The sequence below is a fragment of the Myodes glareolus genome, chromosome 11 (assembly GCF_982192425.1).
Source record: "Myodes glareolus chromosome 11, mMyoGla1.1, whole genome shotgun sequence".
Classification (NCBI taxonomy): Eukaryota; Metazoa; Chordata; class Mammalia; order Rodentia; family Cricetidae; genus Myodes; species Myodes glareolus.
This window is the reverse complement of record NC_142036.1, coordinates 49,344,168-49,368,583: the sequence shown is the minus strand read 5'-3', so window position 1 is coordinate 49,368,583 and position 24,416 is coordinate 49,344,168. Positions and strand designations below refer to the sequence as shown.

Here is a 24,416-nt window from a genome sequence, read left to right as displayed (position 1 = left end):
CTTCCTGATTCATCCACAACAGAGGGCCACCATCTGGCCTTAAAGACCCCCTGGTGTTCAGCTGCCACCTCCTCCTAACCCTGCTCCTGTAAACTCACAGCAGGGCAGTGGGGGGTTGCTTTGGGTTCTTCTGCAGTTGTCACTAGGGAAGATGGACCATCTGACCACTTCCATTGTCATCCTGCTGTGGCTGTGAGATTCTGTCTTTCACTCTCCCTCCCCTGTCACTACCAAGGTCTCAATAACACTTTCTCCTGGAGAGTCATAGGTGCAAACATCTGTGGTTGGAAATATTCTTTATTTTTGTAAACATTTGTGTTTAAAATAGATGAATCCTGCTCACAATTCATATAATGGACCCAAGACACAGTACACAAAGTTCACCCATCACAGCCGGGCGGTGGTGGTGCACACATCTTTAATCCCAGCACTCAGTAGGCAGAGACAGGCGAATCTCTGTGAGTTTGAGACCAGCCAGTTTTACAGAGCTCGTTCCAGGTCAGGCTCCAAAGCTACAGAAAAACCCTGTCTTGAAATACCAAACCAAAAAAAAAAAAAAAAAAAAAAAAAAAAAAAAAAAAGAAGTTCACCTGTCACAGGGAGATGGGGGCTCAGGCGGTGGACCAGGGTGAATTGATCTCTCACAAGCAGACAGGCCAGGCAAGCCTGCTGAACAGTCAAGGCCAATGACACAGCCCAAGCCACCTCCCAGAATAGCAGGTGGGGTGAGGCAAATTCAGGAATGGAGTGACCACGGATGCACTCCAGAATCTCAGCTTTCCTTCTGCCCTACTTCAGAGTCCACAGAACCCAACCCCATGTTTTCCCTTCCAGAACCCTGAGGGTCATGGAATCAAGTTCTTTCTTGAGGGGCTGGAACAGCAAGACAGTGACACTTGCCAGAGGTTAGAACCAGTGCCCTGTGTAAATTCTCCTCTCGGACCCCTGGCTGAAGGCGGGCCTGTCCACCGGCTGTCTGATGCTACCTAAATCTTGCTACCCAGGAGTCCGTCCCCAAAGGAGCCACCCAGTCAGTCATGGTGGTCCAGTCGTAGAGCCAGCTCCCTACCTTCCTCAGTGAACAATTCCACAGAAAGCCTGAGCTGCCCTCTCCTACAGCTCCATTTCCTAGTTTGCTAAGTCAGGAAGAAATTTCCCGTGAGTTCATCCCCATCCCCCTTCCTGGAGGACTGAAAAGGTGTGGGGGGCTCTTTATCTTCACATCTGCTCCCTGGATTCGAAAGGTCCTTGGTTGGTGAAAGCTCAGTCAGGGCCCAGATTTTTTTGTTTTTGTTTTTGCTTTGGCTCCAGCCCCAGCCACGCAGTGCATCTTGGGACTATTCTTTTACCTGAGCTCCTCCCACCTCGGGAGTGTAAGGGCGACCCCTAGCGTGGACTTTTGCTTCTTGTAGGGGCCTCCTTCAAGCTATCCTTGGACACGGGGAGTTAAAGAAACTTCCTGAGCATGGACATCTGGAGGAGAGCATCCTTTTTCCTCCCTTGGTAGCTATTCGGCAGTTGGCAATGCTACAAGCCTACTTATGAGTTAGAGGGCAAGAGGAGGGAGTCTTGGAAGGCAGAACGGCACCAAGTACTTCTGTCCTTGGCTGCTCTCTCTCCCCATGTTTTAAGCCCTGTTGCCCACAGACTCCGGGACCCAGGAAAATCTTAACTTCTGAAGGCTGGGTTCAGTAAAAGAACAGTGACTCACCTTTGCCAGGGAGCTGGGTAAATAGTCTTACACAAGAGGCCCCCGCTGCTGCTACTACAATCACTGTTTCATGAAGCACACTCTGCCCTTGTCCTAACCTTACTATCTAGGAGCGAGCCCTTCACAACTGCTTTAACCTTTGTCTAGAGTTAATGGCTGACTATGCAGTGTCTGACCCCAGGACTGCCCCTGCCCCTTAGTGTCCTCAGGCCTTGATCCTCATCCTTAAATTCAGGAATCTAGGTGAAGAGGTCATGTACTCGCTGCGTGGGAGGTAGAATAGAGGTGACTTGTCCCTGCCACTCCTCATCCTTCTGTTTTTTTCTCTGCTCACAGAAACTCAGTTCCTCACAGAGGCCTCTAGGCAGTCAGGCAAGGCCAAAGCTCCAGCAAAAAGCAAAGGCAGAGGAGGCCAGCCCAGACCTAAGGCCCACCAAGTAGTGTTGTCTTCCTATCTCAGTGTTCCTCTTTCCCAGGTCATTGGGGAGGCAGCCTATGGCACAAGGAGGGGTGGTGGGGAAGGGGGGAAGAAGCAGCACCCATAACCTTTAAGCTCACCCCAGAGCAGGGTGGCTCATCCTCCCTGGGGCAGAGCCTGGGTCCATTCCCTTAGGCAGAGTCAGGAAGGAAGGAAAAGGAAAGAAGGGAGGGAGGGAGAGAGAGAGGACCTGCAATAGCAGCCACACAGTAGGACACACAGGCAAAGAAGGAGCAGAGACAGGGATGCCAAATACACTGGAGGGAAGTGGGTGGAGAAAGAGTAGAAGCGGAGTACTCGAGATGCACTAAGAAATGAGTCTTTAAGTGGCCTTGACTCCAGCCTTGACCATTGTCCCAGGAGCGTGGGGTGGCAAGATAGTCACAGCACATTCTGGGGTCACAGCAGGCCCATGGCTGGGAAACAGGCTGAAGGTCACCACTCCAGGAGGGGCTGGGGGCACAGGCTGCTCAGAGGCCACAGCAGAGCTGCTCACGGGGCCAGGCAGGGGAGTAGCAGCTACTGATTTTCAACAGGGTCATCAAATGAAAGGAGAGCAGTAGGCAAAGCCCAGGCTCCCCTGCTTCCACGGGCCTCCTGAGGGAAGGGAGTTGCAGGGGGCATTCCACACAGGATCCTCAGCACCAGCAGGTCTTTGAAGAGTTCGCTGGGCCCTCAGGTTTGCCTTCTTCTTCCTCCAGTTCTGCCAAGGCTAGCTCATTGCTGGTACGTGTTCGGAGACCATCCAGCTCTTTCCTGTGGGCCTGCAGCACCAGCTCCGTCAGACGAGTGAAGGACTGGGAAGCCGAGGAACACAAGTTAGTCCAGTGTCCCCTTCTCTGCTTCTGGTAACCCTGCCACTGCCCAAGGCTTCCGCATCTTATCTTATCTTGGCTCCTATTTGCCACCTCATTGTCTCCCCATCCCCTGTCTTCTGGGCTCAGCCAGGGACAGGGTAGCAGTCCCAGGTGTTCTCACCTCTTTGATGTTGAGGTTGGTGCAGGCACTTGTTTCGTAGAAGTCCATGCCATACTCCTTAGCCAGCTGCAAGACAAGGGCATTTCTGAAAGAGAGGCAGTAAGGGAAGGAGGCCCGTGCCACCTGGTTTGTGCTGCTGCCATGGTACTCTCAGTGCGTGCCGCGGTGACGTGATGACTCGCATGGGACACTGGGGGCTCTCTCTAAGACACAGGCTGGCAGAGGATGGGATAAGATGCTCCACCAATATACCTGCTTCACCAAAGACTCAACACACACATACACACACACACACATACGCACGCACGCACGCACACACGCATACACACCGCTATATCAGGACACAAAGACAACAGCATTTGGCATCTAAATGAGAAACACGGGCTCTGAGTGCAATGAAGCCAGTCTAGGTGCCAAGCTGCCACCCAGGCACTGTGACACCCAGGACAAGTTACTACGACCATTCCCTCCAAGCCCCAGCACCATTCTCTGTTATAGGGGAATGACAGTGTCTGCATCAAGGGTTAGCGAACGATGAAACGGGTCACACAGCTAAGAGCACTTGCCACAGTGCCACATGGGTCGTGCTCAATAAAAACTCTTAGTCTTGTAGGGTTTGTCTCCACTTTTGCATTTTAATGGCATTGTATTACTTGTTATGCACCTCTCTCCCCCAAATCAATTTTATTTTAAGGACTAATAGAATGCTATTGACTGGAGAGGAAGAGAAAAATCTCGTTAGGCGCTCAGAGGGGGTGGATGACTCTTGCCCCAGACTGCCAGTCTTTCTGTTTTGTGGGAGTATGGTCTCCCTGCACTCTTGGAGATGCTATGACCCTCTCGGCCCCACGGCTTGTCTACCTGAGGGTTCTTCATTCCCACACTTTCCAGACATGTGGAGTCAGGAAGTGAGGTCTGCAGGGGTGGAGTGGGAGACCCCTCCCTTATGTAAAACATCAGCTATGCAGAGTCTGTTAGAGATGTCAGCAACTGGCTTCCTCATCTCTATCGCAGAGGTGATCCTGAGCACAACATCATCTTGTTTAAGGGGTCTTGGACCTGCTAGAGTTGCTGCCTACGAGGTTTTTTCCCCCTGCCATGTGGACCCCTGGTCCTTGTCCTGAGGATCAGAAAGCAAACTCTCAAAACTGTCAGCTCCCCAGTGTTGGAAGTGTGAGAGGACCTGACGATGGGGAGGGGGTCCCCGCTCTCAGGACGATGGTGAGGGGGTCCATGCCCAGCAAGTTCACGTACCTGCTGCCCTTGCTCTCTTCCCACCTGCCGCTTCTGCTCCTCATCAGCCTTATTTCCTATGAGGATCTTCTGGACTCCTTCCGGGGCATACTAAGGACAAGACATAGACGGGCCTAAGGGAGGGCTCCTCCTCATTCCCAGCTCCCCTATACCGTCTCCACTGGCCTCCAAACCACCAAGCCCAAGAACCCTAGGGATGGAGTAGGCTGACTGGGTCTAGAGAGCAGGCTCCCAGCGTATCCTTATCTGTGGTTTTGTTTTCCACAATTTCAATTATCATTAGTCAGCCTTGAACTAAAAATATTAAATGCAAAATTCCAGAAATAAACAATCCTAACACATTGCAATTTTGCTATTGTTGCCTTTTTTTCTGTGTCTAATTTATATATTTTGTCACGGGTACTCAAGGCTAGGGAAAGGCAACATATAAAGGGTTTCATACTATCTGTACTTCTCAGCATCCATTGTGAGTCTGAGAATTGAGTATCATGGGGACTAGAATACCATGGCTGACCCAAGAACGTTACAGGGACAGCTTAGGGTAGGAGATGCTAATACAGATGCCTTGTTGGGTTGAACAAATGCTGTCTGAACTACAAGGTTTGAGGACCCAAGGAGCTGAGATGGTTTCCCAAGGCTTCCTCCACCATGTGCAGAGGCAGGTCTAGTAGCCCAGACTTGTAATTCCAACCAGGTCTGAAGTTTTGAGGAAGATGCTGCCCATGAAGCAGTCTTGGGACTAATGCATATGTCCAAGACTGACACAGTTACAGAAGCCTAGGAGGGTATTGCGCATAAGGGTAGGGAAGGTTCGGCTTTTTCCACAAAGCTTACCCAAAGGTCTCTATCCAAAGTTGTAAAAGGCAAGATTGTTTTGGCCAACCATGAGAGCTTGTTTTACCCCGGGGCCCTTGTTTTGCCTTTCCCTGAGGTACCTTCCCCCATCCCACCAGTGAGGCAGAATCTCCTACCTCATCCACGTCACTGACCCACTTCATGATGTGCTGGTAGGAGCGCTCGCTGCTAATGTCATAGACTAAAAATATTCCCTAAGAGGGGAAAAAAGAGAGAGACAGACACAGTAGAATGTACAGACATGCGGTCGGACTGGTGGTCCTTATATGTCCAGCCCCCTCTCCCTTTTCCCTGCCTACAGTGAGGACTCCTCAGCATGCAGACACGCTTCCTTTCCCCTCAGATGTCCACAGCTGGTACTCTGTAGGCCCCTCACGGAATTCTTAGCTAGGAAGGCATCACATGAGTACAGATGCAGGGAGAAGGTGTTGTGGGAATTCATTCAGCCAATAGCCTTTTAGATACCAGCCCATTAGGGCGTGGTCTGATGTACTATAAGCACAGACAGGAAGCATCCTCAGCCCTTTTTCATTTTGGTGGTTGGAGTTTGGTTGGCAGCTCCCAGTGCCCACAGAACAGAGAAACACAGGGGCTTTCTTACTGTGAGTGTTCCCCCAATAAGCATTTGGTAATCCTTTTTTTGAGGACCTTCCCTTAACTGCGCAACACATGAGTTGACCTGGGTCGTTGGCTTGGGGTAAAGGGTCAAGAGTGGAGGTTGTGTGTAAGAGTGAAGAACCCAGCTACACTAAGCGGTCTGTGAATAACTGAAGAATAGAGAGTGAAAGGCTGGGTTTACCCAGCAGGCAATCTGCGGGCCCTATTTAAAGACACAGGCATCTCAAACACCAAGCCGGAAGTGTGGAGAGCAGCTTCCCAGCTCTACCCCTGAGATGGTGACTCACCTGGGCCCGCCGATAGTACTGCTTCGTGATGGTCTGATACCTCTCCTGCCCTGCTGTGTCCCTGTAAGAGAAAACCAATCCCTCAGAAGGGACCTTGGGGACAGACAATGAGGGGGCGCAGAGACTAGGATCCCCTGTACCCTAGGAGGAAAAGCTGGGGAATTTCAGGGTAAAAACTTAATAGTTCTCTAATCCCCAAGAGTACCAAACATACACCGAGTCTGCAGTGAGAGGCCTAGTCCTCAATATGGGCACAGGCAAGGCCAACAGGGCCTCGGCTTCTTCTCAGGACCCACAGTATTACTGAGTCATGGACAGCTCTCCAGAACTCAACGACTGTGGCCATGCTCGGCCAGGTGGGAGGATGTCTCACACACCCAGTGTCCAGGGCATCACTAAAGGCAGGTCCCATGGCATTCTAGGATTGGGAGGTAGCTCCATAAACTGGTAAGGGTTTCTAAGACCTTTAGGCCAGAAAGCCACAGCAGCCCCTGGTGGCCAATAGTGGAAACTGCACCATGAAGTACTGAGGCATTCTGAAAAAAAAACAAAACAAAACGGGCCCAATCTAAATCGGGGAGTGGTGCTTTCTCCCTTCCAGGTTTAGCCACAGTGGTACAGCTCCAGAATAAAGCCCAGCTCAGAGAGACACCCACAGCACTTATTTTCCTAGCTCCTAATTCCTTTCCTTTGGTGACTTCCCATCAATCCCGTAGTTTGCTGAGATTAAGGTTCATAGAACAAGGCATGGGTGTTTCTGATCTCACTCTTCACTGAGATATCCCAGTTATCCCAGATGAAGCTTAAGAGGATTTTATAAATGACAGTGGCACTCAGGTACAGCTCAGAGTCCCCCCTCCTTTCCCGGCCTCCTCCTGCTGCCCAACTCACCAAATCTGTATCCGCACTTTGATGCCGTCTACTTCGATGGTCTTCATCTTAAAGTCGACACCTGGAGAAAGCATGCACGTTAGGAAGGGGGTTCCCTCGAAGAAGGCCTAAGACACTCACGTGGAAGGGCTTTCGTTTTGACTGAAAGTGACAAAAAGAGGTGACCGGAAGCAAGGGCCTTGTGTAACATGTTTCCTAAACTGACCCTAGAGAGGCACCTAGAGCTTTGGATGAGGCTTTCATTCCCTCAGCAGTGAAAAGTGGGAACATCACAAATTATCTTGGGGTTGCGAAGAAGACCCTGAGCCACAGTGCTGCCCGCAACACTCCGCTGCAGCCCTCATTGACCCAGTGCAGTGCGTGGCGCGTGGCAGGTACACAAAGCCTATCGTTGATGAAAGGAAGAAGCAGGAAGGCACAGGAAGCCACGAGGTCTCGGGTTTCTCTGCTCAAGGCTCTGAAGAGCTGACTGCCAGTCACCCAGATCGAAGGACCTAGAGCAGAAATAGCTGAGGAGACCTACCAGAGGAGTCAGCGCCGTCAGCCACAGCAGGCTTAGCTGTGCATACCAACAGGACAAAGAGGGATGCCTGGATCACCAGGCCTTTTGCCAGCTCAGTGTGCCCAGTGATTTAAGAGTGGGGTCTAATGGGGTAAATTGTCAGGTTTGTGTATTTCCTGACAGCAGGTCACAGGGTATCCTAATCCACAGCCTTCAGCTGGGGAACATGGGAAAGGTACAATTGTGGCCTGTCCATCACCAGCAGCATCGTAGGCCCAGAAGGTGGCCAAAGGTGCCAGCATCTGCAACACGGCCGCCATCTACCGCCACACGTGGGCTTTGCTGAGCAGCAAAGCGTAGTCCCTTATCTACCCTGTCCCCAGCTTCCACAAAGCCAGACATCACAGTCAGCCTCTTTCCTCCCACTAAGAGCAATCATCGTTTAATTAGAAGAGAGAAAAGGCTTCAGAATGGAAGACCTGAGCTAAATCAAGTCGGTCAGATGTGAATCATTTGTCGCCTGCCTGAGCTGATTCATACCTACTCAGCTGTACTTTTCCAAATGGCACTCGTCCCTGTGTAAAGAGAAAGGGTGACGAAGAGGAAGAGGACGACAGGAGAGGGACACCTGGCCCTGGTGGGAGGCAGCAGCCAGCATCCTCCCTCCTTGGACAAATGGTTATAAAGAATTGGCTTCTCCTCAGAGTCTGACACAGGAGGTAATCAAGAATCATGAAGTTCTTGTTGTTTCAATGTATGGTACCTTCTTCCAGAAAGTTACCTAGCTCGCCCTCATAGCCTGGGCAAGAACATGCCTTGCTCAAAGTAGTCTCAGGAGAGGAGGGAGGTAGAGATGGCTCTATTGCCTCTATTCCTGAACATCTGTGACAGTTTCCTTTGTGCCCTGCACAGGTCTCCATGCGGGATAACAATGACAACACAAGGTCCCTTCCCTTACAAGGGCCCAGATGCCCATAACCTGCCTGAGGCTGGCCCAGCACGTATCAAGTTTCCAATAGTCTGACTGTACTGCTTCCTGGGGGCACTGAGGGGAGGGTTATGTGTTAGCATGTGACCTCCACAGGGAAACAGTAATGATGGCTAATATTGACAGGCTCTAGAATACAGATCCTGGGATCACAAGCCTCTAGAAGTGTCTGTGAGGGAGTCTCTAGACTGTATCAATGGAGGTAGAACGATTCACCCCAAATGTGGGTGATACTACTTCAGGGTTGGGGGTCCTGGGCTGACTAAAAATGGGAAGGCAAGCAGGGCAGTAGCATTCATCTCCTGCTTCCTGCCGGTAGATGCCATGCGATTCCTGTCACAATGTCAAACATGTAAAAAGAGAGAAATCTTCACCGTGTTTCATTTTCTGGTTTCCTGGGAGTCCTTGAAAGGAAGGGCCCTGCTGAGAGGGGAGCTTCCAATGGCTAAGGAGACAATTTCCTTGGGAGAGAGGAGGGAGGAAATAGGGCAGAAGCTGTGAGAAGAGGCAGGCACGGTAAGCAGATGAGTTCTCAGGAGCGAGTGCTGGATCCTGACTCACTCACTTCAGAGCTACACGGGCCGGAGTTGAGACTGGGCAGTTCTGGGGATCCCAGCAGTCTCCCCTCACAGAGGGCACTGCAACCCAATTTTGTTTTACTATGTCTGAGAAATAAAGGATTCCCGCTTGGCCTATCTATACACAATCAAGTATGAGGGAAGGAATAGTCCGTGTCTTCTGAACAATTTTTCCCACCTTTCTTTAAATATAAGAGATGTAATAGCCCAGGGATCTCCAATGGCATGTACTCACTCCTTCTCTATGTCCTCCTATGCCCAGAATTATCCATCCTACCAACAGAACCCGATCTACAACGCCACGTGCTGACCGCAGCCCTTGCTCTATCCTGCATGGCTGTTCGGTTGGGGTTTTTGTTTGTTTGTTTTTCCCATTGCGAGACAGAATCAGGACTCTGCCTGACAGAGTCCCCTGGAGACTCAAGCTTCCCTACCTCAGCCCTACTGGCTGCTCGACCAGCTCTTTATTCAGCAGCATTCACCTGTCTCGTCCTCCTGCGACTGTCCTCCCTTCAGAAGTCTTCCGCCCCCGAGTGCCCTCTCCTCACGCAGACTCTCAACAGAGTGGCTCTTCACAGCCTGCCTCTCAGGCCTACCACCTCCCGTCCATCCTCACAGAAGAGTCCTCCCTCAGGCGCATCCTCCTAACAAGAAGCTCCTCCTTGTCGACTGCTTTTGCATCTAGTAGGAAGAAGGGATAGCCTCCATCTACCTCCACCCCAGGGTTCACTCCTGCCTGGCCTGAGGCAGTGTTAAGAGGCACACAGATTGGAATTCAGGAGGTGTGAGAGGAAGCCTGAGGAGTTGTATCAAAGCCTCAGGGGCCACGGTTTGTACCTTGATGGGGAGCTCGTAGGACAATAGTTTTCAAAGTGTATTCTGGGACTTGCAGTCTTATAGTATCACCTTGGATTTAGAAAGGCAGATGCCTGGGTCCTGCTTCAGACTTGGAGAATCAGGACCCCGGAGATGTGAGACCCAGCAGTCTGTTTCAGCAAGCTCCCAGGAGATTCCCGCACATCTTAAGTTTGCCAGCCATGTGGCTCAAAAGCTTTGCACCTGAACCGTCAAGGAAGGTGGCGCGGGCAGTCTCTCTCAATGTGTACTTTGCAGAGCCTTGGCTAAATTTAGTATCACCCAGGAGACTTCCTTTTTCATTTTAATGCAGCTACCTTAAAACATAAATAATAAAATTAAGGAAAAGAAAGAAAAGGAAATATAGGTACTTTAACTGGCCTAAATCTACTCAGTCATAATTTAATTAAGGCCTGGGAACTGTATTTTTAACAGCACTGTGTGGAGCAGTGGTTCTCAACCTTCCTAAGGCTGCGACCCTTTAATACAGTTCCTCATGTTGTGGTGACCACCCCCTATCACAAAATTATTTTCATTGGGGCTGGAGAGATGGCTCAGTGGTTAAGAGCATTGCCTGCTCTTCCAAAGGTCCTGAGTTCAATTCCCGGCAACCACTTGCCTCCCAAGGTGTGCTGTGGGGCGTACGTAAACAATGAGCATGTAACATGTAACTCACAGCGGTGCCCATTCCCACGGTGGTGAATTAAATGCCAGTGTTCCCCACAGGCTCAGATGTTTGAATGTTTGGTTCCCAGTTGATGGCACTTTTGGATGGGCCTTAGGAGGCATGGCCTTGCGAAGGTGTGGACATTGGGGTTTCAAGGCCTGAGGTCATTACCCGTGAGCACTCTCTGCTTCCTACTTGCAGTTCAAGATGTGAGCCCTCAGCTTCTGCTCCAGCCATTATGTCTGCTACTGACCATGATGGATGCGGATCCCTCTGGGATCATAAGCCAAATAAACTCTTCCTTCTATAAGTTGTGTTGGTCACGGTGTTCTATCACAGCAGCAGAAGTTACTGACTCATCTACCTTCCCTCTACAAATAAGACTCCTGGAAGCGCGCTGGGACTGGAAATCTGAGAACCCACCACAAACAGGATTTCACCAGCAGCAGGAACCTCGTGAGATGCAAATTCTCGGGGCCCAGACCTGTCAGATCTGTGCTGAAGTAGCCAATGCTCAGGCAGAACCACACCCAAGGCTCTTAGTAATACTTATCTTTATAAAAAAAAGATGTCTCTTAGCTACAGAATCCCGGGGAAGCACGTAGGCGTGGAGATTGCTATTGTAAGACGCAGAGAGATCAATCTATTCATGCCCCCATGTCCTATAGCTGAGTCAGAACTGGAAAAACCTGTCTCAAAATCTTCCCAGGATGTTCTTGATTCAGCCAGACTCGCTTCCAACTCTTTGAGGCTGAGGAATCATGTTGCTTCTTCGTTTACACTCGCTCCAACAGTTTGAGGCCTGAGGAAACAGGCCTGCACGGGGCAAGTCCGTAGCTATGGTCCCAATGACCACTCCCCTCCCATTCATTTGCTGAATGCAGTGTTGCTGGGGAAATGTTTTGGTGAGGTAATTCGGTCACGTCGACAAGGGCCCTCAGAACCGAGATTAGAGTCCCTTCTAAAAGAGATCTCAGGATGGTGCACGCCCTTGATCATCCCAGCACTAGGGAGGCAGAGGTAGGTGGATGAAGGATGACTCTGAAGTCAGCCTGGTCTACCAAGTCTACATGGTGAGACCCTGTCTCAGAAAACATAAAGCAAAACAATAACAACAAAATACACTTAGAGATAATATTAATAATAACAATAATAATAATAATAAAAGAGCCCCTGGGTAGTTAGCCCCTTTGCCTTCTGCCATGGAAGGAGCCATCTTTGTAGCAGAGGGAGTCCTCAGTCGACAATGAATCTGCTCACACCTTGATTTTAGACTTCCCAATAATCCCCTAACTATTCATTTCTGTTGTTTATAAATTACTGGTCAAGCTGGGCAGGAGTGGTTGCACATGCCCTTAATCCCAGTACTCAGGAGGCTGAGGCAGGGGGATTTCTGAGTTCAAGGCCAGCCTGGCCTAATACAGAGTAAGTTCCAGGACAGCCAGGGCTACACAGAGAAATCCTGTCCTGAAAAACAGAAATAAAGGACCAGACAAATGTTCTTTGTTACAGCATCCCTCATTAACATCCACTATACTTTCTTCAGGGAACCCTTTGTTCCTGGAGATAGTTAATGACTCCAATAATTCATCAACCTGACTGAATCACTTCTGTGTCAGCAAAGCTGCTGTCCATCGTGGTTCCTAACACGGCCAGTGTCCTTCCTGGCTAAAGCTGCAAATCCATAGCCTCTGCTCAAGGAATTAGGTTTGGGTGCAAGGTGCTCCTTGTGAAGAGGAAGCTACTGACCAGACCATTGGTGGGTCTGCTGGTGATTCACAAGGTGGCCCAGCCAACATGCAAGGAAGGCTAGCTAACTAACTTCAGGCCAACTCCCTCCAAACCAGCACAGTAGCATACACACTTGGAGTCTCAGCTACTCGGGAAGCTGAGGCAGGAGAGTTGCCGGGGTTCAGGAGTTCGAGAATGGTGTAGACAGCATAACTTTTGAGAAATCCCTTGGAAAGAGAGAAGCCAGACAGCTTCCTCCAGACGAAGGCTTATCCAGCTCACATTAGGAGGAACACAAGCAAAAGGATGCTAGAGAGGAGCAGAGATGCCTAAGGACCACGCTGGCTGGAACTGGGATTGGTGGTGCCAGACCATGGTATCGGAGTCAGTTCAGACTGGGCTTCACGTTCAGCCTCTGAGTATTTGTCTGGCCACTTTCCTTTGGGATATCTGTGAGTGTCTCAGGACTTCCAGAGGAGTCACAGCCTGTGACTGTTCACTGCTGCATAATGGCTTCCCACGCTGGCAGGGAAGGCTTCAACCATGGCATTTGGAAGAGTTAAAAAATAAAGCAAAAAACCAATGTTCCCTATCTTTGCTGCCTCCTACTGCTGTCTTCAAACCCTAACTAGGTATATAGCACCTAAAACCCTGAGAGCGAATTTTGTGTGTCAAACTTTTTGTTATTATTGTTGTTGATGGCTTTACTTTTCAAGCCTTTGCCTTTATGTAAGCATGGCATTGGGTGTTAGGATTCAGGCATTATGCTGGCCTGTCACCTGGCAGGACACACTCAGGCAGTACCCTGGCCAGCCCAGGGTTCTATGATGCAAAAGGTTCCTTTAAGAGACAAGCTCAGCCTATTCCCACACTCCCTTTCTTACTGTTCTTCTGAAGAAGCAAGCAGGTCTCTCTCTCTCTCTCTCTCTCTCTCTCTCTCTCTCTCTCTCTCTCTCCCTTCCCTTCTCCCACTTTTCTCTGAATAAAATCCCCACATAAGCTCTGTCTGCATGTTGTGTCTGTCCTTCACCGGCCACCAGGGCCCCCTCGCAGAATCACATCACTGGGAATAAAACCCCTGTCCCAGAGAGCATAACGAAGGACATATATGCACCCGTGAATCAGGAACAGAGGCATGTTTCCTGCCACCTAACAATGCCAGGCACAGGGTGACTGTGAACGGGGCTGCCCTCACCATGTGGCAGCGGCCTAGGGAACCTCAGGCCTCCTCTCTTCCTTCTGGGTCCTGGCTGCGTGGCCTCTACCCACAGAGCACCAGTCTCCCACAGTACCGTCAGAGACTGCCTGGCCAGAGTGTGATGATAGTACAGCCATCAGCGACCAGAAAGACAGCCAAGGCTCCTCTCTGGGCACCGACATGTGGGGCCACACAGGCCAGGCAAGAGACAAGGCCTGGTGCTGACTTGGTTTCAAAATTATCCTAAGGGCTTGTTGGCTCTCTCGTCTAGTAATGAAGGTGAAGGCTACAGAAAGAGCAACAGGGCTTAACCAGGACTCTTCCTGCCCATTGCCGACAGTGCCAAGGGCAGTCCTCAGAAAGGCATGCAGGGACTGCGTTAAGAACACCATGGGTGGTCAAAGTTCGCTTTCCAATTCTGCCTTCATCACTAGCTGGCACGTGGTCATGGTAGGGCTGGCTAACCTCTCCAGGCCTTGGGCTTCCTCACCTGTTAGCGGAGGAGGACAATCCCAATGTCAGAAGATTCCAGTGAAGAGCTTGAGATACTGGATAAAACCCTCACAGGATCCAGCCCAGGGCTTTGTGAAATGCTAGCTGAAGACCTTACCAGTATCCCTAGAGAGAGAGAGAGTGGAAACTGTCCTGGGTTAGTCCGCCTGTTCGTTTTTCAACATGACACAACCTAGAGTCACCTGGGAAGAGGGAACCTCAGGTGGAGATTTGCCTTGTTCAGACTGGCCTGTGGCCATGTCTGTAAAAGTCTGTCTTAGCTGGTGATAGATAGGGCAGGGCCCAGCGCACCGTGGGCAACACCATCCCTAGGCAAGTGAGCCTGGGCTGTATAAGAACGCTAACGGGGCGTGAGCCGGCGAGTCAGTCAGCACGCGACGTTCCTCCATGCTTCTCTTTCAGTTCCTGGCTGAGTTCTTGCCCTGAATTCCCCCAATGATGGATTGTAACCTGGAAGTGTAAGCCATGCAAACCCTTCCCTCTCCCAAGTTGCTGTTGGTTAGAGTGCTTTATCACAGGAACAGAACAGAAACCAAGAGACACAGCCCGGGCAACGGAAAGAACTCTAGGAAGCTAGGGAGGAAAAGGAAAGCAGAGCTCTAGGCAAAGCAAAAAAGCAAAGACCACCAGCTGTGGAACCCAGGAGGTCCCCAGAGTTTGGCAAAGCTAATATGGGTATCAGCAGCTGCCTCCCTCCAGCCGGCACCTCCTGGGTTAATTTCGGGTGCCAGCTTGCCTGTCTACCAATGCCACATGCTTGAGTGGAAACAGGGCTGTCTCTGGATGCCAAATGTTATCACCACGATCAACCATAGCCTAAAGGGCCAGCAGCGTGACCTGAGCCTTTTCATTAGCAATGAGACGCCACATAAGGCACAATTTAATACAACTGAAACCCAAGGCAGACACCCAATCTCTGGGGCCGTGCTGGCTCCAGTTACCAAGCATCAGTCCCGTGAATGCCCTCATTCTCCATGCTGGCATGAAACTGGAATGCGCTGGGCACATGCCGCTCCTACAGGTTGTATCAGGAGGTCACTTCCAAACAGGTCACCTGACCAAACAGGTCAACACTGAAACAGGCTTCAGGTAGAGGGAGACTCAGTGGGGAGGTGGCTGGCTAACTCCATAGAGGTGTCACAGTAATCCCCATCTCAAAACTCCCTCTCCGCCGGGCAGTGGTGGCACACACCTTTGCCTTCAATCCCAGCACTCAGCAGGCAGAGGCAGGTGGATCTCTGTGAGTTCAAGGCCAGCCTGGTGTACTGAGTGAGTTCCGAGACAGTCAGGACTGTTACCCAGAGAAACCCTGTCTCAGAAAAACAAAAATACCAAAGCAAATCAAACAAACAAAAAGATGTGCCTCTAAGCAAAAAGCTCCTCAGGTGACTAATAATGCCACCCCATAACTGAAGGGTGTGAGAGCAAGAATAACACATTGGGAGAGCCCAGAGGCTGAGCCACGAGCGGATTCAAGACAAAGGACGTCAGCACAGTCATTCTAGGGAAAGGATGAGGACCTTGTGTCCCAACCTGTCACTCGCTTCCTTCTGCTTTCTGTCTGGTGACTCTTACCTAACTCTGTCCTGGACTACATGCTGACTGACTTTCTCCTCTCTGGAACCATCCCTCACTCTGGCTCTGTGCCGAGGGAAAGGTGCACACAGACCTCAAGGCAAATGTATTGGCCACCATCACACCGTCTTGCTCTGGAAGCGTCAGGAAGCAGACACCTCAGAGGGTGCCCTGGTCTAGCCAGCATCCGGATCCCCTTCCTCCAAGACTGTGTTCCAGCCTCCAGAGTACTGGACTCAAGGCTCTGACTCTGTTGTCTGCCCACCAGAAATTCTGGAAGTCTCGCAGTGATATTCTAGCTATTCCAGCTGCTCTTTTTAAAAGCTCAAACACATACACCCACTTGTGTGTCCTCTAACACACACCAATAAAAACTGATTAAATTTTTTATTACATGCTTATTTTGTGTGTGTATGAATACCCATGTGTGCCATGGCACACATGCATGAATGTGTGTCTCTGTGTGTGTACACGCGTGCTCTTGCATGTGACACCTTGCAGAAGTCAGTCTCTCCTTCTACCACGTGTTCTCAGCGTCCAAACTTGGGTCAGCAGGCTTGGCAACAGACACCTTTACCCACCGAGCCATATCACCTGCTCTTAATTTTTTTTTTAAAGTAAAAGATTAGAAAGGAGTGGTAGACCATGACCATAACTCGAGGCCTTTTCTTTTACTCGAAAACATAAAGGCTCAGTCTTTGGGAACCTCGGAGCCTAGGGTGTACTATCAGGTAGAGGAAGTTTCCCTGTCTAACACTGACCTTCATGAGACTGGAAGGAATATATGGTACTAGGGCTTGAGTCCAAAAAACTTCTTACTCCATGACTCCCTGGCTGTTGACATGGTCTAGCAAGGTCACTCCGGCTGCCTGACTGAGTTGAAGGACATCATTTTACCCCTGGAATCCTGACTAATAAGCAACACTAACTTTAGTCTAAAGTACCAACATCTCATACTTGTATATCCCAGAGAACTTCACTCACACAGAGATCATGGGAGCCACTGCCTCCTTCCCTAACACGTCTGACTTCTCCTATGGAATGTATCTGAGCAAAAGGGCTAGATGCTACTAGAAACAAGTGACCCCTTGCAGAAGTCCTCCCCGCCCCCCACAGCCCTACACATGCCTAGCTACCGAGTTTCTCATCATCTTATGAGTCCCCCAAACCCAATACTACCCTTCGACTGTCCTGTGGAAGAGTCCCCTAGGAAAATGAATTCATTTATTCGTTCAAATAAACACTTCATAAACGCTTACTGTGTGTCAGAAACTAAGTGAGGCTCTCTGAAACAGGCAGTGGATACAGCCGTGAGCTCTGAAAGTATTCATTCTAGTCGAGTAGACGGATGCTGAGGAAACCAACCAAATCCTAATTTTAGAGGGTAATGAGGGTCAAGAAGTCAGAGGGGGCTAGAGGGAGAAGGGGACACAAGTCACTAAAAGTGGCTGCTGAGAGGAGCTCTCCCAAGGTAGTGGTATCTGGGTTGAGGTCTCAGTGCCAAGGGTGCACTAAAGAGAGCGCTAAAGGACCGGAGCTCCAGGCAGAGGAGGCAACAAGCATCTATCTGCAGGCAGGAATATGTTTTGGTCAAACGCAAGCTCACAGTTCTTGGGAAAGAAAGAGAATAGGGGCCAACATTTTCCTTTCCTCCATTACAAAGAGGGAAAACATGCCAGACTCTTGCATCTTGCTGGGTCTCATGAGGACCCTCACACATGTATGTGGGTACATGTATACTCACACACTCACACATGGGGGGGGCAGGAAGGGAGAGGGAGAGAGAAGGAGGGAGGGAGGGAGGGAAAGAGGCTCTGATCCTAACAAATCCAGCAGCAGTAGAAAGGTCAGGATGTTCTAGACACAGCCAGGAAAGGCTATGGTGTGGCCTCGCTGGTCCCAACAAGCTGGGGAATAGCTTCCACCCTGCTTCCTCTAGCACCTTTTCCTGACCTCTGTCCCAGGAGGAACTGACTTAGCCTTCAAGAGCCTACTCAAATGTCACTCCTGTGAGTGACTTATCAACCTGCGCAGGAGGGATTGTCCACTCGATGAGTTCAAAGCATCCGGACATCCCATCCCTGTTACATGGAAGCATCCTGGATGTTTAGAAGCCTTGCTCCCAGTGACCCTGTGAGCTCCTGGAAGTCAAAGCAGCATCTTATTCCATTCATCTTCTCATTGCCTGGCAGAAAGGGAGATACCTTCAATAATATTCAACGAAATTGACTACATGCAAGAAAAAAATGAATGGGAAAGCGAGTGACGGAATTCATGGACGGATGTGTATCTGCCAGGAACAAGGAGCAGCCAAGAGACCAATTTTAATCAAGGAAGAGCAGGCAGGGGACAGCGCACATTTCAAAGTCAACGGCTGGCCTCTCTCTGGATCATGGTGCCCATCACAGAGTTCTCAGTTATCTCCATCAAGATGGCAATAGAAGGGTAGCCCTCGGATCCCATCCTATGGGTCCCCATCGGCTTCCTCAGTCTGTCCAAGACTTCCCTCAAGGAATGTGCAGAGGAAGCAGAGCCTTCTTCTAGGCAGGGGAGGTGTGCACCCTCTACCCTTTGGCTTGCAGGAGAGAGAGTCCCTTTAGAAGCCTTTGACGGGGATTCTGGGATGAAGGGACTGCCCAAAGGCGCTTTGGAAGCACTGAAAGTGAATGGGTTACCTGCAGGGGAGCCAGCAGTCACTGCTTGTCCTAAACATCTTTCTAAAATAGGGTGCATGATTAGCTTCTACCTCCCCAGCAGAAGGAATCAAAGGTAGAGGAAGCCCTGGGCCCTCCTTGACTGAACTCACCGAGCAGGCACACGAGTCAAGGAGAAGCCAGATTTGTTCAGGAGGGTAGCGGTTGTACAGGGGAAACAGACACAAGTATTAGATTACAGAAGTAGGCCCTCTGAGAAGACCTGGCAATTGGGATGGAAGGGTAATGGCCAAATATCGACTTCCCGTGTTATAAACCGCATTACCAAAGTGTCTGTGCAGAGGGAGGAGAAGGAAAGGGCAGAGCCAGGGAGTGGAGGGAGGCAAGAGGGAAATGGGGGTGCTCAAAGCCGTGGGTGAGCCAGCACATCTGTGAGCGTGGTACAGATGTGCAGGTCAGCAAGACCTTCTGCAGGGATGATGACCTTTGGAGGAAAGTGGGGAGACTGGGTCTGCGCCTGTGCCAAAAGGAGAAAGGACCAGAATGGAGAATAGATGTCTGAGAAAGAGTGATACCTGGTAGGGGCCCCAGCCTGAGACAGAGCCACCTTTGTCTTCTGTGGCACCTCCTTACTAATACTCTTCCTTCAGAGACGCTGCCAGCACTAGAACCAGAATATTGAACAGGGGTAAAATACACTGAGCCTGCAGCCCTGGGATGGCAGACAGCTCCCTGATTCTGCCCTATTTATTTAGCACTGTATCCCCAGCCCTAGTGTAAGGCCTGACACATCGTGGTTGGCTATTCAATAAATAGTGCCCAGAGGGGCCAGGGAAACAGCTCAGCTGGTAAAGCATAAACCACACAAACCTGAGAATCTGAGTTCAAGCTCCAGCATCCAGGCAAAAGGCCAGGTGTGGCAGGCGCGTGCCTGGAATCCCAGTGCTGAACAGGCAGAGACAGACAGATTGAGCTCCCCCGGCTAGCAAGCCTCCCTGAATCAGTGTGCCCCAGGTCCCGAGGAGAGAGCCTCGTCTCAAAAACCAAGGTGGATGCTCCAAGGAGTGACATCCAAGGTTGACCTCTGGCCTGCATGGGTACCTGTGTATAGATCACATACCCAAAATAGCGTCCAAATCATTGAGCCTTCGAGTGATGGGCAGGATGACATCATAGCCCATTATCGACTGTTTACTCATCTCCATGACATTCGTATGGGCCAGGAATAATAAGAGTGACAGCAGCTACAATTTTATGGAGGACTCTCCCAGTACGTTGTATCTATTAACCTCTATAATCTCCCAGGCAACCATTAAGAAAGGTTCTGCTGTCCGCTGTTTGGAACTGCAGAACGAAGCGCTGAGATCAAGTGAGTGTTTGAAGGGCTCGGGGCAGGCAAGGCGACAAGCATGTGCAGGTCATTGCCTGCGCTGTTTCCATTCTACCAAGTGCTTTTTATCTTTTCTCCTTTCTATAAGGCCTGGGGGAACGGAGTAGGGGGCAGTGGGTTTCAGGCTGCCCTAGATCTGCGAAAATCTGACAAAGCCATGACCCTCCCAGCGTGACACTGTCTTTGTTCTCAGTTTCTCGGCCTAGAAACCTGCACATCCTGGGGTCGTGGCACCCAAACATTTGCCCGGTGTCTGTCAGGTCGCTTAGATCCAGGCTCAGACCTAGCTCTCCTGGTTCTTCCTCCCCTTTGTCCCCCTAAGTCACCACAAGCCCCTGCCTTAGGCAGTCAGAGCCTGGTCCAGTTTTCTTCTCAAGGCAGGTGGCTGTGGCAACAAGAGAAAACAGCCTTGAGTTGAAGCAGCTGGACCGGTCCAACCAGGAAGAAGTGAGGCCTCTCCTCACTGGAAAAGGGGAGAAGCCTGAGGGTGGCTTTTCAAACAAAAGGCCCAGAGACAGACAGTCTACTCTAGGAGGACCAAGGAACCATCATCCCCTGGGAAGTCTCCTCAGGCTAGCATTACATCACAGTCCTGGCCACTGTAAAGGAGATGCCTGAGCACCAACATCTACAGAAGAGGCCTCCCAGCCGGATCAGACGGCCCAGGTCACAGGATAGGCTTTACTTTTTTCAGAAGTGCCAGGCTGCCGGCTGGAGACACTTCCTATTTCAAGAGAGGAAACCAAATCACAAAAGTGAAGGCGCGGGCACCTCCGCTTGGTCCCGGAGGAGTGGAAAAGAGCTAAGCGGCTCCTCCTAACCGTGACAGCAGCAGACCAAGGTGCACATGATTTGGCCTCACCTCAAGTTACTGAAGGTTTAGGAGACAGAGAAGAACAGAGGAATGTTCTTGCTCCCAAAAGCTCCCTGCTGCTGCAGCCAGACTGCCCAGAGTCCCATGGACACCCACTCACTTCGCACCTCTGTTATCTGAGCTCACGTTGTTCCATCTGCTCCCTTCCACTGCAGAAACCCACCCACAGGCAGCCCACACCGCAGCGCCCAGCTTCAGCTTCAGAGCCACTGGGACCTCTCCCTTTCTAACCTCCATTAGCAACAACCGCTCTCATGGAGTCCACCGCCCCTCACTGGCTGCCTCTGGCACATCTTCTGTGGAGAAGGATTCCGAGACCTTTCCTGGGAGCAGTGGCTCAACTGTAGTCCATCCCTTCTGTCTAAAGAGTGCTTTCAGATGCTATCTCATTTTGGCAATAGCTCCTTACTGCCTTGTCTTGCTTCCTCAGCTAGATCAGAGACTTCTATGGGCAGGAAAGGGCAGACTGTAATGTCTCTAGAATGCCTAGCATGGTCCTTCATGGGAATACTCCATTACGTTAACAGATGAGATAGTCTTATCAGTATACAGCAGGAACAGAAGGCTCTGACTGCTCCACCCCGGACCATGACTGCAAGGAAAAAAGAATGAGGGGCACAGACCTAGCTTCATGGTTGAAAGATGCAGAGAGAGTATATCGGTGCCTCAGTCTCCCCAGCTGGCTCTCTCATGTAACATCTCGGGCTCTTATGTGGAATATATAGGAAATTATCAAAGAACCAGCCAAGGTGATACCAACATGAAGCCAAGGTGATATCAACATGAACATATCTCTTGTCTTGGCAGCAATCAGTGAACCGCCTTGTTTTCTCCATTTGTGAGACAAACAAAACACACGAGGAGAGATGCCTAGGTCAACACCCACTATGGAATCTCCCAAGCCTAGCATACAGGGCACACATGTCTTCCTAATGGATAAATTATGAATCCGAGCTGGCAGGCTCCCCCCACCCCCATTTCCTCGGCTCTTTGATTTGTCTTCTGGCTGCCCCTTTCCTTGGGAAACTTTCCAAATCACCTAAGGAAATAGCTTCTCTGGACTATCCAATTCTTTCTCTTCAGTTGTAGTTAACGCTGGAAACCATGGCCAAGACGGGGAGAAGCACAGGCCCTCCCTCCATCAGCTTTAAAGAAGAAAGCACTTAAGAAACCCGGTGGGGCAGATTTGAAGGGCTGGAGCGAAGGAGGACAGATTTCTTTGTCTTCTGTGGACTTCAGAATCCTGAGGCATTTGCGCATCATGTGGAAAGGGGTACCAGGCCATCTTCTGATGGCAGAGAACAAACTCCAGGAAAAGGTTTTAGGCAATATGCCAAGGCTGGCATGGGAGTATAGAAATATACCAAGCAATTCACTGATTCACCACTGCCCCTGAAGGAGCGCACTCTGGAGGGTTTCCGGGGAGATCCCTGGGCTCTATCTGCTGGAAGAAGATGGCTGAGGAAGGCTAGGAGGTTAGAGCTGTGGGGTGAAGAATGGTTCTCTTTCATGGAAAGCACAGCCTCTGCAGGGCCATCTGGCATTTTAGAAACAGAGGTTCCTTCGCTTCTCTGCCAAAGAAGGGGGCATATGTCTCCTCGGGGAGGCTCACTCCTCACACACTAGGCCGGAGTCCTCAGGTCATCTGCAGTGATGGGAACCAGTCAAGTCCACAAAGGGAAAACTCCAGGTCACTCCTAGGACTTGTAACCAAGACTCCAGGGTGCAAACTACTCTTCAGGCAAAATCCAGGCACACCCGCGCCCCCACCCCCACCCCTTGGTTCACTACAGATAGTTCGCTGAACAGCTCCCAGACTCAGGCCCTTGTCAAGGATATGGGGCAAATTTCCATAAAAGAAACCTGTTGCCCTTTGTCCCCAAGCCTGCAAGCGCTCTCATACCCCATCTGGTTCCTCAGCCACTCCCTGCCTCTCTCATGACTTTTCCCCAACACCTGCCTCATTCTCAAGGGCTCCAGAGAGGCAGGCAATCCTCTCTCAGGCAAGGTTCTGTATCTGTCCCCTTCCCGTCTCTCCAAAATGGTTTTTATTCAAGCAGTGGTCCGACCCAAGCTCCCGGATCTCTTAGTAGCTGGCTTTAGAGCCCTGGAGAAATATGGACACGTTTTGTTCTCTGGCTCCAAGTGACTTGATGAGAGCAAAACACATAAGGAAACCGTAAGAACTCAGTGAGAGGGACAACCAGCACTCAGCCAGTGTCACGCTCAAGCTAAGTGCTTTACACGCATTCATTCACTTAATCTGTATAACATCTTGGGAAGGTCTCATTATTAGACCCATTCAACAGATGAGACACTGGAGCTCAGAAGCGTAAGTCATAGTCAAGGCTATCCCAAAGGGAAATCTCCAGGTAGGCCTGGCAAACATGGCTCTTCTCCTCTTGGCTGCAACTATGCAACTACCCTACCTTCTCTTGGCAAGGAGTGTGTGTGCTGGGGGAGGAGTAGGAAGCGGGCATGGGGGTGGGGGATCCTTAAGAGGAAGTTGAGAGCTGGGGCCCTCCCTGAAGGCCTCAGGATTCCTACTGCATGACCAGACAGCTGGCAGGTTGTTTCTGCCAGGAGCCATGAGAAGGCTACTTCAGAGCCGATCAAGTCTGGTACCCCAGAATCAGATATAGGTGGAATCCCCTCAAGTCAGCCCTCCTTGGAAGAAAGGGCCCTCGCTTGCCCATGAAGGAAAGACCACTGAGTCACTCTCAAAACAGTGACCCTCCTGGCCTTGCCAGGGTGTCACCAGGCCTTTGTCCCGGTGTAAGGTTTGTCCTGTCTACTTGCTGACCCCCTGATCTGCATGAACATCCCCGATCTTCCTTCACCCTCCTTCGAAACAGCCGTTAGCTTTTATTTTTCTTTTCGTTTTTCCTCTTGCACTGTTGTACCTCTATCCTACTCCAAGTGTCTTGTGGCTTTACCTACACAACAGCCCTGGAAACTCCGTTCCCTTGACCAATGTCTCCCGCTGCCCACTCCCATCCTGGCTCCACATCAACTCACCCCAAACTAAGGGTACCTCAGTGACTTACTGACTGGTCCCCACCCGAATCCCCTTTTCCTCCCCCCTTCATCTGGAGCTGTGGGTATATCACTTCACTGGCTGTAGTCTCGTTGCCCCAGTTCAAGGTACCCTGGCCTACACCCGTCTCTGTCTTACCATGTTGGATGGGAAGGCTCCCCAGTCAGAAGGCTGAACTCCCACCCCTAATTTCTGATTGCAGGCAACATGTTCCGCTCACCTGCAGGAACCGAGGCTCAGGGCCCCCAGTCGGGGGACTTCTCACCCTTAGGTGTACTCCCTCTCCCTGGCCTCCCGCGCCACCCGCCACCGTATCTACCTTGAGGGGCGCACAATCCCTCCCGGGCTGGGAATGAAGAAGCAACCACCAGGAGGGGAGGATGGGGCACCCCCGGGCCACCGCCCCTTACCGATGGTGGAGATGTGCGAGGAGTGGAACTCGTTGTCGGTGAAGCGGCACAGCAGGCAGGTCTTGCCCACCCCGGAGTCCCCAATCAGCAGCAGTCGGAATAGCACATCGTACTGCTTCGCCATGGCAGGGACTCAAGGGGGCCCGCGGGTTGCGGGCGGCGGCGGGCTCAGCCCCGCTCAGCCTCTGCCATCGCGACCGGAGCCCGCCTCAGGACACCGCGGTGGCGAGAAGGAAGCGGCCCGGCCCCGGCGCTGGCCTCGCCCGCTCGCTCGCTCGCTGGAGCGGGGAAGCGCGGCTGCGGCGGGAGCGCGGCGCGGGGAAGCTCGCGCAGGCGGGTGGCGGGCGGGGACAGCCGCGGATGCCGCCCCTG

At 51.1% G+C, this 24,416-nt stretch overlaps 1 protein-coding gene across 2 annotated transcripts; it reads right to left on the bottom strand.

The window, feature by feature from the left end:
* Window positions 1-279: 279 nt before the first annotated feature.
* Rab15 (RAB15, member RAS oncogene family) lies at window positions 280-24,340 on the bottom strand. Of its 2 annotated transcripts, XM_085697492.2 has the most exons (8): window positions 24,045-24,170; window positions 14,082-14,209; window positions 7,073-7,133; window positions 6,182-6,242; window positions 5,393-5,470; window positions 4,422-4,511; window positions 3,168-3,233; window positions 280-2,986 (listed from the first exon to the last, which is right to left on the bottom strand). In XM_085697492.2, the coding sequence occupies exons 3-8, from the start codon at window positions 7,117-7,119 to the stop codon at window positions 2,828-2,830; spliced, it is 501 nt and encodes a 166-aa protein (XP_085553618.1). In that variant the 5' UTR covers window positions 7,120-7,133; window positions 14,082-14,209; window positions 24,045-24,170; the 3' UTR covers window positions 280-2,827. The 2 variants fall into 2 exon arrangements, with proteins under 2 accessions (XP_085553618.1, XP_048271922.1); XM_048415965.3 differs by lacking the exon at window positions 14,082-14,209 and having other exon boundaries at window positions 24,045-24,340.
* Window positions 24,341-24,416: the final 76 nt, after the last annotated feature.